Source organism: Phalacrocorax aristotelis, chromosome 7 (assembly GCF_949628215.1).
Source record: "Phalacrocorax aristotelis chromosome 7, bGulAri2.1, whole genome shotgun sequence".
In the NCBI taxonomy this organism is placed as follows: domain Eukaryota; kingdom Metazoa; phylum Chordata; class Aves; order Suliformes; family Phalacrocoracidae; genus Phalacrocorax; species Phalacrocorax aristotelis.
Window position 1 is genome coordinate 266,544 of NC_134282.1, and position 22,214 is coordinate 288,757.

A 22,214-nucleotide genomic window follows, 5' to 3' on the forward strand; every position below is an offset into this window, starting at 1 on the left:
TCTGAATCTTGCTGTGGATAAGCCTGCTCAATGAGGTTTCTAAGTCACAGACCCTCCTCATTCACCACCTGGACATTACCTAGCAGAATTACTGGTGCTCAAGTATAAAAGAATGATAAATAAAGCCTGGTTGTAGCAGTCCAACTTCCTGTATATGAATATTTGAACTATGCCAGGTGTCTTGTTGCACAAATTTCTGATCCTATTAGTTAATTCCATTTCACGGGGGGGGGGGGGGGGGGGGGAAGTCCTCCAGACTTTTACAACATACAAGAATTATTGGCCAAACATTTCTTTTTTTCACCTTTTTCTAAACCAGGATGTCTCAGCAACTTTGTTCTGCACAGAGGCAGCACTTCATTCTTATTCAGAACCTTTTCCTATGAGTCATTAAATTGGAGATTGCTGAGTTCAGGCTATTTGTCTAAACTCTTGAGTCCCCACCTTGATAGAGTGTGCTGCTGTGGGGGCCTCTAAGGAGCAAGGGTCTTCATGGCTGAAGATCTGATTATGAAATTGGGATACTGTTAATCAGTAAGGTCATCCTCTGCTAGCACTGGGGAAAAAACTGAGGTGAGATGGGAAGAGGTAAAGTAATGGGATACTCTTCCATTTTCCCTTGAGTTTACCACTAGACTCAAGAAGGGAGATCTGCCAGAACGATTAAATTGGGTACAACTATCAAATTTTAAAATCAAAACCACAGTAAGAATCAATGGGCTGGAAATTAAAGTGAGAGCTTTGAAACACAAGCCAATTTCTTTGTGTTAGGCCAGCTCCTGGGGAAGCAGTGGATTTGCAATTGCCTGGAGTGTTTAACATAAGATTAAAGGGCTTTCTAAAATGCTGGTTTAATCTGATTTCTGTGAACTTCTTGTGTGTTCAACAAGTCAAACACAATGAACCTAGTGGTCCCCCCTGGTCCTGCAGTGAAAGAATCTGGGAAGATGATCTTCTGAGTTGGAGGCATTCAGGTACGAGCCTTGTCATGCTTTTGGAGAGCCATACCCACAGGTGTCAACATGTGGGGTCAGATGCTTGGATGGTGCAAGTTATTTCAGTGAAACCGGGGTGTATTATAACAATCGAGGATTAGGTCCTTGAATTTATTTTTTTTCTGAAGTAAACTTCCATATGTACTGCAGACGCTTACCAGTATCAAAAACTGAAACATCTATTCCATATACTGTATGTTGGTGGGACAATATTTGGGTAGTAAAAAATATTTTTTCCACGGGGAGAGGCAAAACTAAGCCTTTTGAGCTTGGGAAAGACGTTTTGCAGATGCACCCTGAATAGTTATGCAAATGAAAAAATAACTGAAGCTTATAAATCTAGTTTATGAAACTGGAAGTGCTGTCTGATGAGCTTCCCTTTGAGCATGCAGTGGACTGAGAGGAATTTCTTGGTGCCCCTTCTATGGTGAGTTCATTCCTCTCCTCGTCTCAGGAGTCTGCATAGGTTAGTCACTTACACTCACTTGCAGAGAGTAGCATTTAGTCTTCTGACTCCATTCCTGGATCTGCTACTTCTGCAGCATCTCTACGCACGGGGTTAAAACTATTTTTAGGCTGTAATCATCTGGCATATTTATTAGCCACTTACACTGATGTGACTCTTGCCTGTAAGGCTTTGGGACTTCTTCCGCCTCTGCTCCCAGGGGGACGAGTCTCTGCGGGAGGGTTACGAGTGCTGCCCGGGAGAGGGCAGTGCGCTGCACCAGAAGTTCGGCTGGAGAGCTCCCGGCGGCGGTAAGCTGGGTCTCGGTGCCTAACTGGGCTGTTGTCCGTTCACTGTGTGCAGCCAGAGCCGGAGCTGAATCTCTCATCCGCAGCCTCCCCTCCTGAGAGAAAAACGTGTCTGGCATGGGAGACAGATTTTGTAAATTGGTTACATGTGGACATTTATATCAGTATAGGCAGAAGAGAGTAATGCACTACAGCTGGTAAATTCATTTGTTTAGCATGAGGTTTAGGAGAGGCTGAGGAAAGAAAGAGCAACGTAAAATCATAACATGTATCTTGCTGCTTTCCTACTCCACCTATATCCACCTAATGCCTGTCTGTAACACTACAGGTGTCTTAAGCTCTCATACGTATCTTGTACCTAGCATGGTGATGCTCTACTTTGATTGGGCATTTAACTGCAACTACATACAAAATCCTGTTAGTTTTCTCATGCCATACTATACACGTTGTGATAATTTGTGTTGGTTAGCTGATGGGGGAAGGATGGAAGCACTGTCTTTAAGACAGATCCACTCTGGTAGCCTATCTGTGTAGACAACTTTGGTCTACTCATTTTACAAGTGGGGAATAATGAGGTTGACTCATGATCTGGATTCTTCTCTCTGTGCCTCAATTTCCCTACCTATAAAATGAATGACACTTGTCTCTTTTTAGCCTGACTGATGGCAGGACATGTACAAGAAACAAGATGTTACTACTGCATCATGCATCTTGGGGGACGGCTGCTCTGCAGTACCCCAGGTAAAGAGTGACTTGTATCTAAGGTTACTGAGCTGCTGGCGTTTGTCATAGGAAAGGGACAATTTTATCAATAAACCTAATGCTAAAGTGATGACTCAGTATTTCTTCAGGCAGCTATAAATGCCATGTTACCACTGTCACACCAACATGAAAGCACACGTGTACTTGTGTACTTTCTTCATGCACCGTGCAAGCTTGTGTCCTAAAGAATTTGTTGCACTAGATATGCAGAACTGATTACTCCCCTGTCCAGGAGCTGGCATCATGTTTCCAGTCAAATTCATAGTTCTCCTGCAGTCTTCTCCTTTGTGTTTAAATGACAGTAGTATGCTTTGTTGTGTGGGTGTGCCCTCGGGATGGTGCTCCAAGGCAGCTATTCACAGCAGTGCTGTTGGTTTTTCCCTTGGCCTGAATACCCTACTATATAAAGTTATTTTAATGAGAGCCCTTTCCATGCCTTAGTCTGAGCAAGTGAATCTGTTTTCTCTCTTGTCAGGATGTACCTTTGTTTGTGCTAAGCTGTGAATGCCTCCGAAGCATCTAAGGGTCTGAGTGGAGAGCTGCGTGGGAAGGGAAGAAGGCAGCTGTACCTTGGGGAGGGTTAAAGCCTGGGTACGGTGTATGTCAGAGGTCTCTGCCGTGGTTTGCGTTGAAGCAGTTACTAAGCAATTTGTGCAGTCTCCTGCAGGAGAGCGTCAGCTCTTTGGTGCACCGTTGGTTAGATCCAGAACCACTTCCACAGAAGGCTGCCTCTCTCCATCCCTCCCCTCTGCCTCTTGTGAACTCATTACCACAGCGGGACTGCAGAGAAGCCAGCCTGCCGCACAAGGGAGGGCACATGCTTGTGAGTGTCTGTGGATCTAAAGGCATCACTCTTCACAGTGTCTTTCTGTTGCTTTTTTTCTAATGGGCATCAGAACTGAGATGGTGGAGACAGCTTAGAGAAGGCTGCTGGAAGGGTGGCTGGGTCTCCTGGGGCAGAGAGGTCGGCCGTGAGCAGTATTTTTGTTGTTACTGAGATACATAGAGTGCTGCTGGCAGCAGTGATGGCTGCTGTGGCTCCCAGTTTGTCTCCAATGGCAGTAAGCAGGGAAATATTTTTTGAACTAACTGGCCTCTGTTTAGGATTGAGCAAGAAAACAGTCCTTCAGCTCCTGAGCTGCGTGGTCCCTCAAAAATTATGCGAACAGGCTCTGAAATAATTTTGCTGTCTACAACAGTTCAGAGCAGAGCCACTGGCTGGAATTTTTCTAATTCCAGTTTCCAGTTTTCTAATTCCAGTTTCAGCTGGCAAGCTCTGGGGAGGAAGGAATGAAGTCTGCCATACAGTGTGCCGTATCTCTTGATCAGCTTAGTGTCCAAGTATTGTAGATAATGTGTTTTAGCTTTGCAGTTTGCCATATGCGGTTTTTGTTATTCATGATGGATTTTAATATGACAGTGTGGAAACGTGAAACCTTCTTTTGTTGCATTGTGTTGTCTGAGCCGGAATTTGTATTCTAGCAATCCAGCATTGTTGTGAAGCACAGATTTTGGGAAGAAGAATAATTAACTTTTCTCTGGCAAAAATTAGAAACCACCAAGAAGTGTTCACTACTGAGGGACTAGACAAGGGGCTGCGCCATGCTGCTGTAAATCTGGATTAATTTCTTGAAGCTGTTGCTGAGATTAGACCTTGGCCTTTAATGCCTTTTATTAGGGAAGTTTCTATTTTGGGGAGAGCAGGATATAACATATCATATCGCCCCCCCCCAATATCTCAGCATGTGCTCTGTGAAGTCAAGTAGTCTGTCTCAAAAAAAACAACTTTTGCTGAGCAAACGATGTGGCATGGTGTGTTTCTTTAGCTCTTTGCTGATTATGGATAGTTCATAATGTATAATGAAGGGTTGTTAATCATTACTATCTCATATGATTTTGCAGAAATATTATAACAAGTGTCTTCATAACAGGATGGGATATGAAGTCACCTAAACTGAACAGTGAGAGTATATGCTTTAGGAATTTTATATTAGTTTGTATAATTTAGCTTTTATTGAGAATAATTAATGAAGGATTCTTAGATGTGTGCATAAATATATGGTGCATTCTGACACTAAGTAGTTGTCAAAATCCTTGAAGTATGACTATAGATATATATTTGTACACACCAATTTATTTTTGTGGAATGTACCAACAGTAAATCAAAATACTGGCTTATTTTCACTTTTTTTTTCCAGTTTACTTATGTAGGAGAAAAGCACTGATTTCTTTGATTCACCAATTTAAAGAAGTTTTCTTTAAAAACAAACAAAAAAATCCCAACCAAACAAGAACGTCAAAAGACTGTTTTTCAAGGAGTGGTTAAAATGAAAAAGTGGCAAAATCTGTTTCTTCACCCAAGGAAGTCTATATCAGAGTCTTCTGAGGGTGGCTGAGAAAGCTGAAATAAACCCTAGAGGGTGCATGTTAGCAGTAGCAGCACTGCATGTAATAGTAGCGGGGACCCATCCTGCCTGGGTTGGTAACAGCCTGCTCGCCAATTTGACACACAAGTAAATATTTTTAAACTAAAGATAGGCCTGATCGAGAACTGTCAACTTCGCTACTTCTGAGTCTTGGGGTTCCCTGGGTTCAGATTTTAATTCTGTATCTGAACTTCCTGGCTGTTCTCTATCACTTTAGGTTGGTAGATAGCTAAATGTTTAACAAAACAGGACTCCAAGCACGTGCACATTTTCCTCTTAGTGTCAGTGCAGCTGCACAGGGACTTAACTTTGCCTTACACACATGCCTGGGGTCTGCAGAATTAGCAACCACCTGAAAGTCTGGATCTAAAGCCTGGGGGAAGTTCAGGTTTGGATCCTGTCATGGTTTAGCACCAGTCAGCAACCAAGCACCACACAGCTGCTCGTTCACCCTTACCCCCACCCCTGGTGGGATGGGGGAGAGAATCTAAAGAGCAAAAGTAAGAAAACTCATGGGTTTAGATGAGAGTTTAATAATAAATAAATAAAAATAGTAATACTAGTAATGAAAAGGAAAACAAGGAGAGAATAAGAGAGACAAAACCCAGGAAAAACAAGCGATGCAACTGCTCACCACCTACCAACTGACACCCAGCCCGTCCCCAAGCAGTGATCACAGCCCCCCTGGCCAACCCCCCCAGTTTATATGCTAGGCATGACATCATATGGTGTGGAATATCCCTTGGGCCAGTTGGGGTCAGCTGTCCCTGCTGTGCCCCCTCCCAGCTTCTTGTGCACCCAGCAGAGCACAGGAAGCTGAAAGGTCCTTGACTACTATAAGCACTGCTCAGTAACAACTAAAACGTGTGTTATCAACATTATTCTCATACTAAATCCAAAACACATAACTATATCGGCTACTAGGAAGAAAATAAACTCTATCCGAGCCAAAACCAGGACAGATCCAAAATAACTGTGGTTTATTTGCATTTCCAATGTAAAGGAGGAGCATGCTGGACTCTGCAACTTGAAAGTCACTGCAAGCAAGTCCTTGAAAAGTCCTTGCAGTTTGCTAATGGCTGGTGTGATCTTGAGGGAAAAACAGAAATTTCCCTGTTATGTAGTGGCAATGTTGACCTGCAAATAACCAGGAATTCTAATTCCCCCCTGCCTCTGTGATGCCTGCCTGTCTGTAGTACTTACAGTCTGTCTTGGAGAGCGTACAAATGTCTCCTTTAGAGGTTGCCACTCGTGTCTGCTTTGAGCCTGTCTTGAATCTTTCAGTCAGAAAATTTCAAGCACAGGTGTGTGCTAATGGGTTTGCATCTTTAGGGTGGTAAGAATTTCCATTTAATGCAGCGGCCCAGCATACCTAGTCAAGAAACTGGAAGTGAGCAGATTTCCCGTTGGGAAGACATGATCACAGTTCTTTGATGTAAACAGCTCTCCTTTCACCCCCTTCCAAGTCAGCCAAAGTAGACTCCTAATGTGTACGCTGCATGCCTGTAAAAACAACTTTTTAACTAAGTCTGTAACCGCTCCTGGAGCATGGGGAAACAGAACCACTAAACAGGTCTTTTCCACCTGTGACCTCTCCACTCCCGTAATTTCATGTTAGAAGTGAACGTTGATTTTAGTCAATGAGATGAACTGAAAAATGCAGTGATCCTAAGTAATTTGAGCAATCTTTGCTGAAAGACTTAAAATTGGAAGAAATGTTTAATGTTCCTGCACAGCAAAGCTCAGGTAAAGCTGTACATCCTTTATTAGGCTGTGCAAAATGCTTTGGAAATGCTGATTGCAACTTAGCGTAACAAAAGGAGAAAACTTCAGAGCAGATCTACTGTGCAGTAAAACGTCACATCAAGCACCAGTTCAGCATCTGCCCAGGTAAACACTGAGGGTCACAGGTGTTTGAGCGCTGCAGAGAAAGGTGTGCATTGCTAACCTTTCCCTCTTTCATGGATGTTTGGGAAAGCTTGCATGGCAATTCCATCCATACCATGGCCTAGATCTGTCCCTTTTCAAGGCATGAGAGCATATCAGCAGGGCATCATCACTCCACAGCTGGAGTCTTGCTCCTAACCTTGCTTGTCCAGATTTCTACTACATTAGCGTACACAAAGTTGGGTTTGGTGTTACAGTTAAAAAACCAACCAACCAACCAAACTCAAAAACCAAAACCCAAACTTTTTAAGGGATACCTCCAACATGAACCAGAGTTACTTATATATTTTAGAAGAATCTTCTTTCTTTGGAATTGAGTTAGCAAACTTTCCTATGAAACTTGGTTTTAATGAGAACAGAAATTGCATTTAAACAAATGCACTTTGTAGGTTCTACAGTTGTGCTTGGCTAGGAAATAATCTGAGAGAAAAGACAACACTAGTCACCTACCTGTGGTGCATTTTGGCTTTTGCTCTAAGCAGATCTAGGTATGATTCTCAGCTGGAAGAGGTAGTCCTGGCCTTGCCATTTCCTACCCCATGCCTTACTAGCACTGTACCCTTCAAGCTCTTTTGCAGGGGACTAACCCAGATAAGAAGCAATCCACTAAGAAAAAAGAGTGCTTCACTTTATTTACAGTAACTTTTTTCCTGGCTTAGTTTTCAGTTGACTCAACATGGGCTAGCAAAAAAAGAGGTGGTGGGAATGTGCAGAAGAATAAGAGAAAGGATGGGATTTCCTTTCTGTTTATAGCTGGATTTTTAGTTCCTCATTAAAGCAAACAATCCATAGTACCGCTTGCTTGTATCAGTAACTGATCTTGCTGTTTTGCTGTCTGGGCTGAAGGAATAAACAAACCTTTTCAAAAAGTAAACGAAGGGTATAAATGGTGAGAAAGAGAAATAAACAGAATTAAAAAACAAGAACAAAACAGAAAACCAAACACACCCCCACCACTCTGCCCCAAACCAAGAGCTCCTTTCTCTGATGTAATAAGTTTGAATTTCTTTTTGGCCTTCAAGAAGGGAAATGTTTTGCTTAAGGGTTTGCATTGGGAATTCTGGTGGGACAGAATATTTTCAAATCCTTTAGCCTGCTTAAACTCTATCAGTGAAGATATGCAAATTTGTCTCCTTAGTGTGTTTAATTCTTGAAATCTAACAGCTCTGATAGACTCTTGCTCATGGCAAGAAGACAGAGAACTTTGGAGAAAGTTTGAACTGTAGGTACTTTGCAACTTTCGAAGTCTGGATTTGTGTGTTGCCTTTTGGCACTTTTTAAGAAGAATAAGAACACATAGCATTAGGTGTCCTTTCATGCTCTTAAAATGAAATCTCTGTCCTTATGCGTAACCCTATATGACTCTCTCTTATCACATCAACGATCTGTCTTTTCCCCAAATCCACAATTTTCATTTGAATGCTGTGAGAGTCATTTTTGACAGAGCTTGCATAGAGCAGAAGTAGGCCTACATACTCTATGATTTTAGCAAAGATTTTATTTCACTCCTGTCTGTCTTCCTCCCATGCAAATTGTGTGTTAGGCTGTCATTAAGAAGAGATGAACTTTGCTCTGGAAATTTTTAACCTATTATTCCAAGATTAGTGACTTCAGATTGGGGATTGAAGCAGCCCTGTCCTCTAGTCAACAGAAGGCCCAGCAGTTGTGGCATTCAGTCACTAAAAACCAAAGAAACCCCGGTCTCCTGTTAGGACTGGTTGCCTTTGGTTGTCTTATACGGAGCAACAGGCACTGCTGTGTCAATCTGCTTGGGGCAGTCCAGACTTTCACACCAGCAGGTTGTCTTTCAAACACTTTTGGAAACCATTAGTTGCTGTTAGCATGTAAACTAGTTTCTTTCTTCTCAGATAAAAGAGGAAGGAACAAGATTATATTCATTGTTGCTTTTAATCAGCTGCTGTTGGCATAGCTCAGAAAGCAGCAGTCTATGGACTGTGCTCCAGACCTGTTGCAGGAATACATACAGCTGTAGTGAGAAATAAAACAGGCGAGTGCGTATGTGTGTGTAAGCTCAAGTATGTTCCATTTTTGAGTGAGAAATCATGAAGTGTAACTGAATGGCTTTCCCCTTAAAGATTAGATAGCCCAGTTGAAGCTAGCCTCCCTAGAGATCTGAGAAGGAGAAGCTGTGTCAGACAGATGGCTATACTACTTGCTGTTTAGAGTCAGGAATTGAATTTATAGCAGTTTAAGAGGACAACCAAGAGTAGATAAACTGATTTGTTTCATTTTTTTTCCCCTCCAGTATCACATCCTTATTCACATTTTAATTGTCCTGGCAAATTCAGTTAGCTCAAGTAACGAAGAACAGCATGGTACGTGTAAAGATTCGACTTTGGTGACCTATATAGGGGATTGGCATTTTTTCACATAACACCGTTTGATCGATTAAGCTTTTTAATTTTTTTAAATTTGAGAAGCTATGTGTAACTGTCCCTTCAATTAAAAAAAAAAGGTTAAGACCACAAGAATAATCACACAGAAGCTAGGAAATGCCTGAGTCAATATCAGCTCATGTCAGCCTAAAGCAGGGTTTTCTCAGCTGTGGTATCTGTTCCACAGGAAAATGGTACACTGCTTCTGCCCGAGAGGCTGAACGCCGCTTCCTGCAGGCTTGTGGCTTGCAGTTTGCAGACCAGGAAGGCTACAGAGCCTCCTGGGATAAAGTTGGTGGAAGATATGAACGGGCTGATGCTCACTAATGCGTGGCAAAATATCATGGCTTTAAAACAAACCCAGACCTGTGTCGTTTGGTTTGCTTTTAAGAATTTTTTCAAGCTTTTTTTTTTAGTAAAAGATTAAAAGCTTCCTTCAGCAGCCCCAGGTAATCATGTTTCCAAGGACTGGGACTTCTATTGCAAGCTCTGTGCTGTGACGGGGTTATGAATTCATCAATATTAGAGAGTAACTATTTTCAAGCACAGTCCTAGAGGAAGATGCAAGAGGGCAAATGTGACCTTGTCTGCTGCTGGCTCCAGCTACTGACATTTCATAGCCATGTGATCTGATTTGCCATGAGGGCTCATGAGGGACCTTCCCTTGTTTACTTGTATTTTCTCAATCTCCTGCTAGTTTCTTCTGCTACAATTTCTTTTCCCAGCATGTCAGTGTGCGAGCTATACTCACTTACTTGAGTGTATGATTGCTAGTCACCACGTGTATTTTATACCACCTTTCTCATCATCTGAATGTCTCTTGCCGAGTGTGGGTTTTACAGCAAATCCCATGTGGCTTGTCTTGCCCAGGTGGGGGATTTGATGAGAGCTAACTGACACTCTGCAGTTCTTGTTTCTATTAAATTCATCTTATCCTTACACCACAAGATTCTTTTGGTAGGAAAAGGGTATTTAGGAACCAGAAACATAGTATTTTTAGAGCAAGTTAATAAAGCAGCTATATGAAGGGGGGTAGGGGGGGAATTTCTGTTTTGCTCAAGACTGGTTGATATTAATGATGCCCTCATATTGGTAAACATCAAAAGCAAGCTATTGTGCTGGCAGGTTTGTTACCCCGGAGGGATGAGCAAGTCTCTGAGAGGCTAGAGATGGTGGCACGTTTTCTAGTGCATTTTCCATTTATGTCGAACTTCCTTGTGATTGTCTCATCCATTGCAGAAACCTTTGCTACATTTTTGCAACTGTTTGGCATAAGCTCAGTCCTGGTCACCCAAACCGGAGTGCACCTGTCTACCTGTGGGACCACACAGTTGTAACAGTATCTTTGCATTTTCTGGATGATTAAATCAACAGTATTTTCTTCAATGGATGCTCCAATGTTTCTCGATTCTGAAAGTTGAAGCTCTGTTTTAATTATCATTTTGATTTATTTCCTATTTCTGGGTTGGTTTTTTTTTTTATTTTTTGATTCAGCTATAGTCACCTCTAAACATGCCATGTTTTCTCTTCTGCCTCCATCGTGCTGCCAACCTGTGATTTGAAAAGGGCATATCTATTACTATTATGGTGATTCAGAAACACCTCAAGTAGACTGTCTGAAGGATGCTGGAAGTCTTTGGCCAACAATCTGGAGACACTTGTCAGTACCTATTGAGAATTGTATTCATAGATCGCAGGACCTCTTTGTTGCTGGTCCCTTGCTTGTAGTATTTATCTGACTCTAAACAGGGCTATCAACATGCTGTTCTTAAGCAACTAGTAGAGGAATCAGGCTAATGGTGTTCTCTGCTTTCTAATAAATAACCTTGTATATTCAAAATTATTTTGTTTTGCCTTTCCTTTTTTACTCTGTAGTTTCCCCCACCCAGATCCCATTCTGGACACGCATGGGTGAAACTGCAGAGTAAAAACTTCATGGGTTCCTGTTAGTTTGTTTGCTTTGGGAACATATACCTGCCTCTCTCATTGTCCTCAAAACCTAGAGTGGCGTGTGGCTGTTGGCTGGGATCTCTGTGCTGCCACCATATAAATAATGAATGGGCATAAAACTCACTTTAGATGGGCTGGGGGAAGAGGTAAACACGGCAACGCAGGGTGGCAGGCTATAAACTACTTTGTGGGTCCTCTGAATTCCCTGCTTTGTCTGTGACACAAGCGAAAGACAGGTGATGCTGTGCCAGTTCACATGTCCTTCCTATGCGTAAAACTGTTGTCTGAAGGGGATAAAACAGACTCTGGGAATCCTGATGGCTAAGTATTAAGGATTTATGGATGTTTGATACAGAGACAAGAAAAAGGTGTGTGAGGAGGGGTGAGATTACTGCTGCAGCATGGTACCGGGCTGCTTGAATAATGTCAGCCAGGGTCAGAAGGATATCTGCAGGGAGATCAGGAGGCTGTTCAGTCCTTCAGTCTCTAAGTGACCGTGTGCTGTACTGAAAACAAAGCCCGGCAAATAGGATTGCTGGTTATATTTGTAAAGCCATAGAATGGAAGTCAGCTCTCTCCCTAGCTCTTCAGTGGGCTTTCCTTTGAGAAACTGAATGTAACTTGCTGAATATAATGTACTGAGTTTAGCTTTACTGTCCATTTCAGTGAATTCCCAGGGACCACAACACTGAGTTATCTCAGGTCTAGGGTGTTTACAGAGAGTCTCAGGACATGTTACTCTTTTCGCCTTTCTGTTGCTCTGTCTAGAAATTTGCAGGCTTTTGTCCTACTTGGAAATCAATTGCGAGTGCCCTGCTGATGTAAAGGTCTTAATAGCTGTTCCAGTCCTGGAGGATGACTCTTTCAGCACCTGTGGGACAAACAGAGCACAGAGAAGAGCATGTGCTTCTTGAGTAGAAGAGAACAGCCCTGTTCTGGCCTTGTGCAGTCTTTGGTCTGTTTCTTATAGAAGCCTTGTGAAATACAATCATAACGGTCATGTGAGAGAAAGGACATGTGTCTGTTTTCCCCAAGCAGATTTCAGAACAACGTCAGCGATACGCAGGGGCACTTCCGTGGCCAGCTGCAGCAATCAAGGCTGGAGGAAAGAGGGTGTGGTCCAGACAACCACTGCGCTGTGGCTCCTAAGAAGTAGTGTAATGCATCAGAGCAGAAGGTTGAGTTGCCCTGATGTCAAAGCAAAGGTGTGGCAGATCCCACTCTTAATTCCTGCTCTGTGAAGTCTGGAGAGAAAAGCAAACACTGAACTGTTGTCAGAATGTATTTGTACCTGGCAGAATGACCAGGATCCCTTACCTTACAAGCACCTGTTTAAAACCAGGTGCACCAAAGTATTTCAGTGTCTGCGTTGTACTGACATCAGTGAAAATCTTGGTGCTTAAATAGTCCAATATGTGGTCTGTCTGACCCCATCTTCCTTCCTTCCACCTGTAGTCTGGGCTGTTAGAGGTGGACTGTACAAAGGCAGGGCTGGTGATTGTTCTGTAGCTGTACGGAGGCTAAAGGCCTAATTACGATAGGTGCTATTGTAACATAATCCTTGATCCTGCCAGCTGAACTGGCAGATATTCCCCAGTAAATGTTGCTGGTCTAGACTGGGGTGAACAATTGGGTGCATTTGTTACAGAAAGAGATAAATCAGCTCAATGTGAGATTATAATTGCTGCTCACTGAATAGGTCACACACAAAACTTGTGGTGATTTTCCCTCAGCTGCTTGCCAAGTTATTTTTTAACTTTTCAGTGTTTACTTCAAAAGACCAGGCTTTGTTTTCATGAGAAGAAATCCTCACAGCCCCTTATTTCCTCCTTTTACTATGTATTTTCTTGTAGCGGAAAAAGCATCAGCAAAGGAAACTGTTCTGGATTAGCTGGTTACAGAGTCCTCAAGCAGAGACCAGGGAGTTCAGGGTGAAACATGGCACTGTATCTGAAATAGACTTTACTGTTTCAAAGACTGAAAAGCTGCTTTATGTGGAAGGCCAAATGCAGTGGCTTTATATGGAACATGAAGTAGTAAGGAGCAGGCTGTCAGTTTGAGCAAACCTGCAATACGCACTGGAGCTGGTTTATGAAAAGCTGTCTCTGAAATCACAGGGTGATAGATAAAGTAAGTGAACTGAACACAAGACTCTGTAAGTATCATAAACTTCTCCATGATAGTCATATAACACCTGAACCAAGAGTCAAGCCAGGTTCTTTTCCTTTGAGTGTCATCTTTGTTTTGCTGGGTTCTTAAAGGATGGAAAAATTGTCATTAAAATTTCATTAACTCATTGAAGATTTCTGTTTTCACTTGCACAGATGAAATCATGCAGCAGGAGATTCGGCCGTTGGTTGCAGTGGATATAATAGAGCAGCTCCACAGGCAATTTGCTATCTTGTCGGGTAAGAAATTGCTGGTAATCACACGCCGGGATTCTCTTGGAAACATATTGGAATCTGTCATGCTGACTGTCACCCTTCAGCTCTATACAGCAGTTGCAGTAGTATTTTTATATTGCTAATGAAAAGTGCTATTACGATCAGACATTCACAGTGTATGGAACTGATGAATGCCAGCTTGCTGTGCTTGTTTTTCTTGAGGCAAGTTAATTTTCCATTCTCTCCACAATGGGGGGAGGAGTGGGGTAACAGATTTAGAGGATAAGAAATTAAACAAATCTTTCTGTACATATCTTTGCGCAATGTCCAAGCGCCTTGTTTGTGGGAAAAGATTTTGGTCTATCAGGGAGCTATTCAAGACCTTCCTCATTTGCCTTTGTTTTAGAAATGATTAATTTCTAAAGTGTAAGGTTCTAATCTTTTAAAGATTTGATTATTACATATTCCTTTGTTTGCCTGAAGTTTGCAATCACACAAAGTGACGCAGTTCCTGGCCCAAATAAATATTGAAATATTTGCCAAATTATTTAATACACTTATTTCAGATGCTGCAGAAGATAAATCCTTATCTGGGTCCTAAATTGGTTTCTGCTGTTGACCGTATGGCCTCTGGCAAATCCTTTTGTCTCTGTTTCTGCCTGTGCTGCCAATAAGGGAATTAAGAATTTGCTGTCCTTCTTCCCCATAGACACACAGAGAAGTATCGTGAATTTGCACAAAATACTGAGATGGTCATAATAAGGTACTCTTGGACAGCCTGTCCCTCTCTGCTTGGTGGAGAGGAAGACTGGCTACACAGTGCAGAGGGTACACAGACCCAGCTCTGCAAATGATCAACTCAGCAGGCCCAAATCTTGCTGCATCTTTACGTTTTAAGTACATTCCAAGCTGCCAAATGAAATCAAAATCTTCAGTTACTTAGAATTCTTTATGGGGCTCTGAGTATTAAAACTTGATTTTGCAGGTTTCTAGGTGGCATCTTGTGCTATTTTCATAAGCTCAATAACTAAGTGTTTTGCATTCAGCAGAGGGTATTGACTAAGCAGAGGTGGAACCAGCTGCCTTCTCATCTGCTGAGTAAAGCATCTCAGGGTCACATCTTTCTGGAATTAATAAACACAAACCTCCATGCAGAACAGTGTCAGCAACTGTATAAAAATGCTCAAACCTTTTGCATCCCACCATTGAGCTCTGTTCAGTGTAACTAGGAAATGCTAGTGTAGCATCTATCCTATGACAATTTTGGGGGTGTAATGTTGCAGTATTATCCTTTGGCTCACCAGGCATTCACGTGTGTACTGTGTGCTTACTATAGCTCTGCCATGCCAAACTGGAGAGGATAGTGACTAACTTGGTATTATTGTTAAGTGTTCCACACCTGACTGCCAGAGATTTCAAAGCACAGATGCCACAACAAGGTCTCAGAAGCATTAGGTGGTCAGGGAAAGCTGGGCACCCCTTTCCCTTAAGGTGCTAGCTACTTAACAGAAAAAATAACGACTCATGGGTGGGAGTTGACAGCCTCTTAATCAGGGGGCTGTTGTCAGCCAGTTTGGAACCAATCCTCACTTTAAAAACTGCTTCAGGAATGCTAGTCAGATCCCTGTTATTAGTGCTAAACTGACTTTAAAATATTCTAAATACAGGGAAAGGAACAAGGAATCTAATCACTGTTCAACTCCTTTTGTGTTAACTTGATGTCAGATCACAACTTGGGATGCTTGTTGCCCTTTGCAGGCAAGAAAACACTTACCAGCTGGTTTCTCTAGAGTGATCTGCTTGCTTTTTTTCTGCTCACCAGGCATGCAGAGCTACTGAAACCAATATTGTTTTCAAGGCCTTTGATTTAACTGATACATGAATGCCTGAAACACTCATATCAGTGTAAAGAACATCATGCATGTTGAGAATTCAGGGCCTCGTGTGCAGTGTCTATCCAGTAAAATGTGGAGGACTGCTTTTCTTAAACCCCATTACCTTGCAACATTTGAGACCATTAGCAAAAGCTATATATAGCATGTAGAGAGCAACTTGTGTAAAGTGGTTTACTAAACAGGAAGAAAAACCCATTTCCAGTTCCAGCTATAACATTAAACATGGCACAGATGTGTCAAGGGTAAATATAAAAAACATTTCATATGACTTTATGGACTCATCATTTCAGCAGTGCCTGTATTCTCACCTGCTAGTTTAGCAAATTAAACTCTTCACATTTGATCTAATTCTTTTATTCTTGGAAGCTATGAGAAAGATGTTTAAGTAAGTCTATTTAAACCTAAGGTGCTTAAAGACTTTGGAAACAACTCTTTGTAGAAGAAAGGGCTGAGGGGCTTGTTTGTTAGGAATCAGCAAATAACTGGTTCATCAGCATACCAAGGACTAATAACAAATATCAAAAGTTAGCTAAAAGGTGTCTTTCATGCCCCCATCTACATAAACAGCAAATCCGATCTGAAGACTTTTCAGGCTTATCTAAAATCTTCTCAGTACAGACCAGAAATAAAATAATAATAGGAAACAGGGCTTAGTTTCTAAGCTGATTTCAGTCTGAAATTTACAGCTAAATTTGGAAACCTGGGTGCCTCCACTCCAAAATCCCCGTGGCAGCCTGTGAAGAAGATCACGAACATAAAATCATCTACTCAGGTCCTTTTAGCCCACTATCTTATTCTGTTGGTGACCACTGGTGCTTCCAAGGTAAAATATTACAACAGGAATCTTCCTCACGCTCTCTTTTATTGCCTCCTGCAAACTGAGGTTTAGGTACAAGCCAGAAATGACTACACATTTCAAAGAATCATAGAATGGTTTGGGTTGGAAGGGTCCTTCAGAGGCCATCCAGTCCAACACCCCCTCAGTGAGCAAGGACATCTTCAGCTAGACCAGGTTGCTCAGAGCCCCTCCAGCCTGACCTTGAACGTTTCCAGGGGTGGGGCCTCCACAGCCTTTCTGGGCAACCTGTGCCAGTGTTTCACCACCCTCATTGTAAAAACTTTTTTCCTTATATCCAGTCTAAATCTCCCCTCCTTTAGTTTAAAACCGTCACCCCTTGTCCTGTCACAACAGGCCTTGCTAAAGAGATTGTCCTCAACTTTCCTATAGTCCTCCTTTAAGTACTGGAAGGCTACAGTAAGGTCTCCCCGCAGCCTCTTCTTCTCCAGGCCGAACAACCCCAACTCTCTAATCCTGTCCCCGTAGGAGAGGTGCTCCAGCCCTCGGATCGGTTTTGTGGCCCTCCTCTGGACTTGCTCTCGCAGTTGTGTGTCCTTGTGCTGAGGGCTCCAGAGCAAAAATTTCAAAAATGCATTTCCTTAAGTAAATGTAACTTGCTTTTTCCTCTAGCAAAAGATTGGGTTTTTTCATCCAATTAAAACAGATCTGGGCAGTCTCCTGCCTCATTTCACTTACTAAAGTAATTCACACATAAATTACCTCATTTGATTTTGATTTTTTTTGTCCCAGGCATCTGTGCAGCTTTTCCTCAAAGCATGTAGCTTTTCATTAGGCACAAGCAGACACAAATATTTTGGTGCTTCAGTGCTTGCCTACATGGAGACTGAAAATCCCATGATACTCAGCCTACTTCCTAGTTTTCCATGCTGATACATTCCAGCTCAGTAGCCACTCTCTGAAAAGAAATCCCCCTGCTCTTTGGCTCCACCACTGTGAGCAGTAAAAGACATTCTCAACTTACTTGTAGAGTGTTTTGGGCGTATAATATGTTTTTCTGAACAACTGGGTAGAAATGATATATGCTGATTTATACTAGTTGGGGTCATTTTTTTCACTCTGTAGGCTGCAGCCTCCAGAGGGCAGCTAGCCACCTCTTCCATGCATTCACATGCAGAGCTCAGAGGGTGTTAGCAGTGAGTCTGGTTTGTGCTACTCCACAGCCTCTAGCTTTGTTGAGCTCTCCTGTTCAGTCCTGTGGACTCCAAATCCTTTTGTCCAGTGATAATGAAAGTAACTGTTTGACTGTTGCAGAGTTTATTATAAACAAATATTTATTTGGTTAATATCAGCTTTTTATTAACAGCTGGTGGCTGAGGCAGATACAGTGAAACCATAATATTTCCTTGCAGTAATGGAGGAAAGAAAGAATAGAATGATTAAAGTCAAAGGCTCTTTGTTTTCTCAGGATGTGCTCACTAGAAACGCTTTACTATTGCTGTGTCCAAATTGCTTAGAAGAGGATCTGACTGTCTTGCAGTGTCTGAGCAAATGACAGGAATTATGTAACAAGCCTAATGAGTTTGGTGTTTGATTGTGTTAGGGTCTAGTTATAACGAATGTGTTAGATACTAACAGCCTCCTGTTTGTCCTGGCCCTGTAGCTACCAGACTAATCAAGACTGTACTGTCCATGCCAAGAACTGGGAAACTCTCCAAAGCCTTCCCTGGTCCGCTGTGGTCATGGAAAAGACTGCGGTGTAATGTGACAATGTCGTTAATCATGTAGTTCTAATTTAGTCATCTCTTTTTCCATGTGCTGATCTAGCCTTGCTTAGCTCATGAGATCTGGTGGGAGTACTGGTTCTTGTGGTTAAATTCGAGTTTTGAAACCACTACTGCCTCTTCCCTTTCGCTGAAAGCTGAACTCCCAATTATGGGACTACAGCTGTGACAACATAGGATTGCACAGCTATGTTTGGGTGTTTTCTGCAGCTGTTAAGGGAACTAGATCACAAAGTTAGGTAGTACTGAAAACCTGGCTATTCTAACACACACCAGTTTTTACTGGAGAATGGAGAACCAATGGTAAAATACTGTTCCTGCCCTGCTGACAAATAAGCCACTATACCAATCTGCTCTTGGAACTACTACCACCCCCTGCCTTTTTATCTGCAGCTTCACAACCTGTTCTTATCTGTAATTACACTGTCAAAGAGCCCAATCTGCCATTTGCAGCAATAATGGATCCTGTTACTAAATCACAAATTTATTAGACAAACTGTCACAAAGTGTATTAGCAGAGATTAATTTTCTTTGTGTTCTGCTCCTGTTGAGTCAATGGACTTCAGCGGATGGGAGACTATATCCGAAAGTGGTAATGGACTCCGAAGCCAGTTTATTTAATTTCCAAAGCCTGGAGGGTATTTAGCCATCTGCTTCCTGTTTAAACTGAGGCTTTTGGAAAACCTGGCCTGACCTTGCCAAAAGGACAGTTTAGAGCTTGTGTAAAAATCTAGACCCAGGAAGCGTGAGCATGATTTAACTTCAGTGAGAAATTCAGCATTCACAACCCTTAATAAACTTGGAAAACAAAACCAGCAGAGCACGGAAAAAGCAAAACCTGACCTAGGTAGTGAAACTTCAGACAAGATATCACTTCAGCTATCTGACCCAAGGAGATGAATTGTACTCAGGTATGCTATGACTAAGGGAGCTCTCTGCATGTGGGCAGACCCAAGCAGTTAGCCTGAACGTGTCAGCAAAATTGAAAGAAAGCTTTCCAGTACTAACTGATGAGTTTGTGTCTGTGGCAGGCTGGCGAGGTGTGCGCAGTAAACTTGCAGACAAACTTTTGGAACTTCTTCTGCCTGTAGTCTGGTTTGGTTTGGTTTGTTTTTTTTCCCCAAGGGATTCAGCATCTTTGGTAAGCTCTAGTTAGACGCTACTTTACAAATGATGCTATTGGTGTTACAAGAAGAGCTGCTGGCTATGGAGTAGGACTTCATTGTAGCCCCTGATTGTCTAAACCCTGGACAAGAGGCAATAGGTGGGCTAGAACAGGGGAGTGGGAGATTTCCTAGGATCCCCATCGTATCCAGGAACTTGTCCTGCAGTTGTGATTGCTTGCTGGTGTTACATCAGTCATACCAACATGCAACTTCAGCTGTAAGAGCTGTCAGAATTCAGCACTCACACGTCATTTGTCAGTCACACCCTTTGCACTGCAAAGCAAAATTAAATTTTCTCTGCTGCCATATCCCGTTCTCCCCCATGCATACTTCTCCCTCAAATTCTTCAGCTGTTTTGTTTCCATAGCTGGGCTGAATTCTGGCCCCATCTTCACTGCAACAGCTAGCTGGGCTGCATTGGCAGCTGGAAGGTCTACCTAACAGGAGCAACTGAATGCTGCTTTGTGTCCTGGGACTTGGGGAATTGGCACACACAAGAGCGAGCGATGGTCCCGTTACCATGCCTTGTACTATCTCGATGCAGCTTGTGTGCCATCTCTCCTACTTTTCTTTCCCTTCCCTTTCCCATTCACTCTGTACTTCTGTTGTGTCACTCGGGTTTTTCCTGTTCTCTTGCCCTCGGGCCACAGAAGAGCAAAAGTTGAGCAAGAAGTCAGGGTGGAAAATAGGGGAAAGTGCCCAGGAAGAGGAGGAAAAGGATGCTGACATTCTGAGTGGCAAACCAGGCAGAAGGTCAAGCTGACTGTAATCTTTTCCTCTTAAGTTTTGCCTTTTTCCAGGTGGTCCAGCCTTCTGCTCCTCCAATTCCTGATGTTGTCTGTCTCATTTGTGCTCCAAGTTGTTGAGTTTGATGCACCTCTGTGTGTGACCCTGAATGCAAAGGATTTGACTGCTTCCTTATAATTTAACTCTGATCATACATCAAGATCTTTAATCAGAATGCCCTTCCCCAAGCAGCAGTGGGCCCATAACTTTGACACGGTGAGTTTGGGTTGGATGCAAGGCAGGTTGCTATCTGCAGAGCTAGAGAGCAGAAAGGAGAAAGTTTCAGAAAGTTTCCTTCCTCCTGAAGGAAACTGATGGAGCAGAATCAGGGTAGCAGCACGTATGGTGTTTGTGGGTGCTATCTGGGAGGGGAGCTCAGGTCTGCATCAGGAGATTGTAGACAGAAATCTGTCTGAGTTTCCTCTGCAGGCAAAACTCTGGGGCTAGCTGTGACAGAGCAGCCTGGAGTCTGACTGAGGAGCAGTGACCCATGGGAGACTGCCAGCGGGATGGCCTGGCTCCCCTAAAGCAGGGTCAGGAGTGAGCCTCACGTTAGTTCAGCCAGATGATGGCCCTGAACCTCCCCTCCTGCCAGCTGAACCTCCAACTCTTGGGGCTGCTGCTTGCAAGAGCCACTACCACCAGCTGCTCTTTCCCTCGGCCGGCACCTGCATTTGGAGCTGCCAGAAGGTGTTGGAGGTGGCTGGGTTGCTTGAAGAGGGCTGCAGAGTGGCATCTAATGGCGCCTGGAGGAGCTGCAAGTCAGTGAGACAGAGGCCCGTGCATTGTATGAAGACACCTGCCAGGCATGGCTGTGCTCCTGGTATCTATTTTTCAGTCTATCTTTGTTTCTCCTTCTGACTGCACTAAACTCAAGTTATTGCTTGCTTCTCTCACGGGGCTCTTTAGCTCAGCTTGTGCCTCATGTTGCTCTGGCTTTCTGTCAACCTCCTTTGCTTCTGGCAGTCCTTGGGCCCCCTTATCTTGCTGCTCAGATATTGCTAAATAGAGCAGACATGCCTCAGGTAGACGTAATGTAGCCTTCTCAGCTTTGTGCTCTGTTCATGTGGCTTGCTCTGTTCAGCGCTTCTTTTCTGTGTCCCTCCTCCTACCCTCACTGTCTACTTAAAATGTCTTTTTATTTTTTACTTGAGGATTATTTTCTCCTTTTGACCTTCCGTGGAGCTGCTGGAGCTTGTTCTTCCCTGGTCCACCTTACTTAAGATGGATTGTAAAATTCTTTGTTCAGCAATTACACTCTTTTCACAAGTGATGCCCAGGAGCATGGGGGGGTTATGTGCATTCCCAGCAAGTGCAAGGATTGTATAGACAGAGAGTCCTTGGGGCCAAATTCTGTGCACTTAGACCTTATGGCTGTGGAACTGACTGAAGGCTGTCCCTGTTAATTTTTCATTTGTGCTTGCTGCCCTTCCAAGACTTTGAGTAGTCAGTTAAAGTATTTCAAGGACTGGAAGAGACCTAGTGGCAACTCCCTAGAAAACAAGATTGATGGCGCAGAAAAAAAACAGGCTGCAGCTTGTCAATTCACATTCTGCAGAAATTTGCATACTGCAGTAAATCTTGGTTTAGTGTCAGGAAAAAAATTTGCATTAACATTTAGATGTATGGAACTGCTCTCTATTCCAGGGGAGGGCGTTTTCCAGACACCCTTGGTATGTAAGCAGCTTCCCTTATATCCCTTAACATCTGCTTCTGTTACCTTGCTAGCTATATGGATAAATGGATATGGATTGTTTTCCCTTGTAATTCAGCTACTACTTAAGGTTCAAATATGGGCAGGAACTCCCATTCCTAGTATATTTGTGTTATTACTTGTCACCCAACACTTCAGACATTCCTGCTCTCTCCTTGTTGTAGTGCTTAACAATTTCTGATTGCAAAACTCCCTCAGACTTCACCCTAATTTCATGGTATGGCAGGAGCTGAGGGTTTCCTTGTGTATTTCCCTGTCTGAAGTATAGCTGTATTCATAGAATCATTAAGGTTGGAAAAGACCTCTAGGATCATCCAGTCTAGCAGTCAACCCAACACTACCATGTCTCCTAAATCATGTCCTGAAGTACCACGTCTACACGTCTTTTAAATACCCCCGGGGATGGTGACTCGACCACCTCTCTGGGCAGCCTGTGCCAACGTCTGACCACTCTTGCAGT

The 22,214-nt window shown here is 43.0% G+C and overlaps 1 protein-coding gene across 1 annotated transcript in view; it reads left to right on the forward strand.

Moving 5' to 3' along the window:
• MCF2L2 (MCF.2 cell line derived transforming sequence-like 2) overlaps positions 1-22,214 on the forward strand; it is a 191,270-nt gene that overhangs the window by 34,572 nt on the left and 134,484 nt on the right. The window contains exon 3 of the mRNA XM_075098389.1: positions 13,554-13,637. Within this exon, the coding sequence (XP_074954490.1) occupies positions 13,554-13,637 (84 nt within the window). The remainder of the gene's footprint in view (positions 1-13,553; positions 13,638-22,214) is intronic.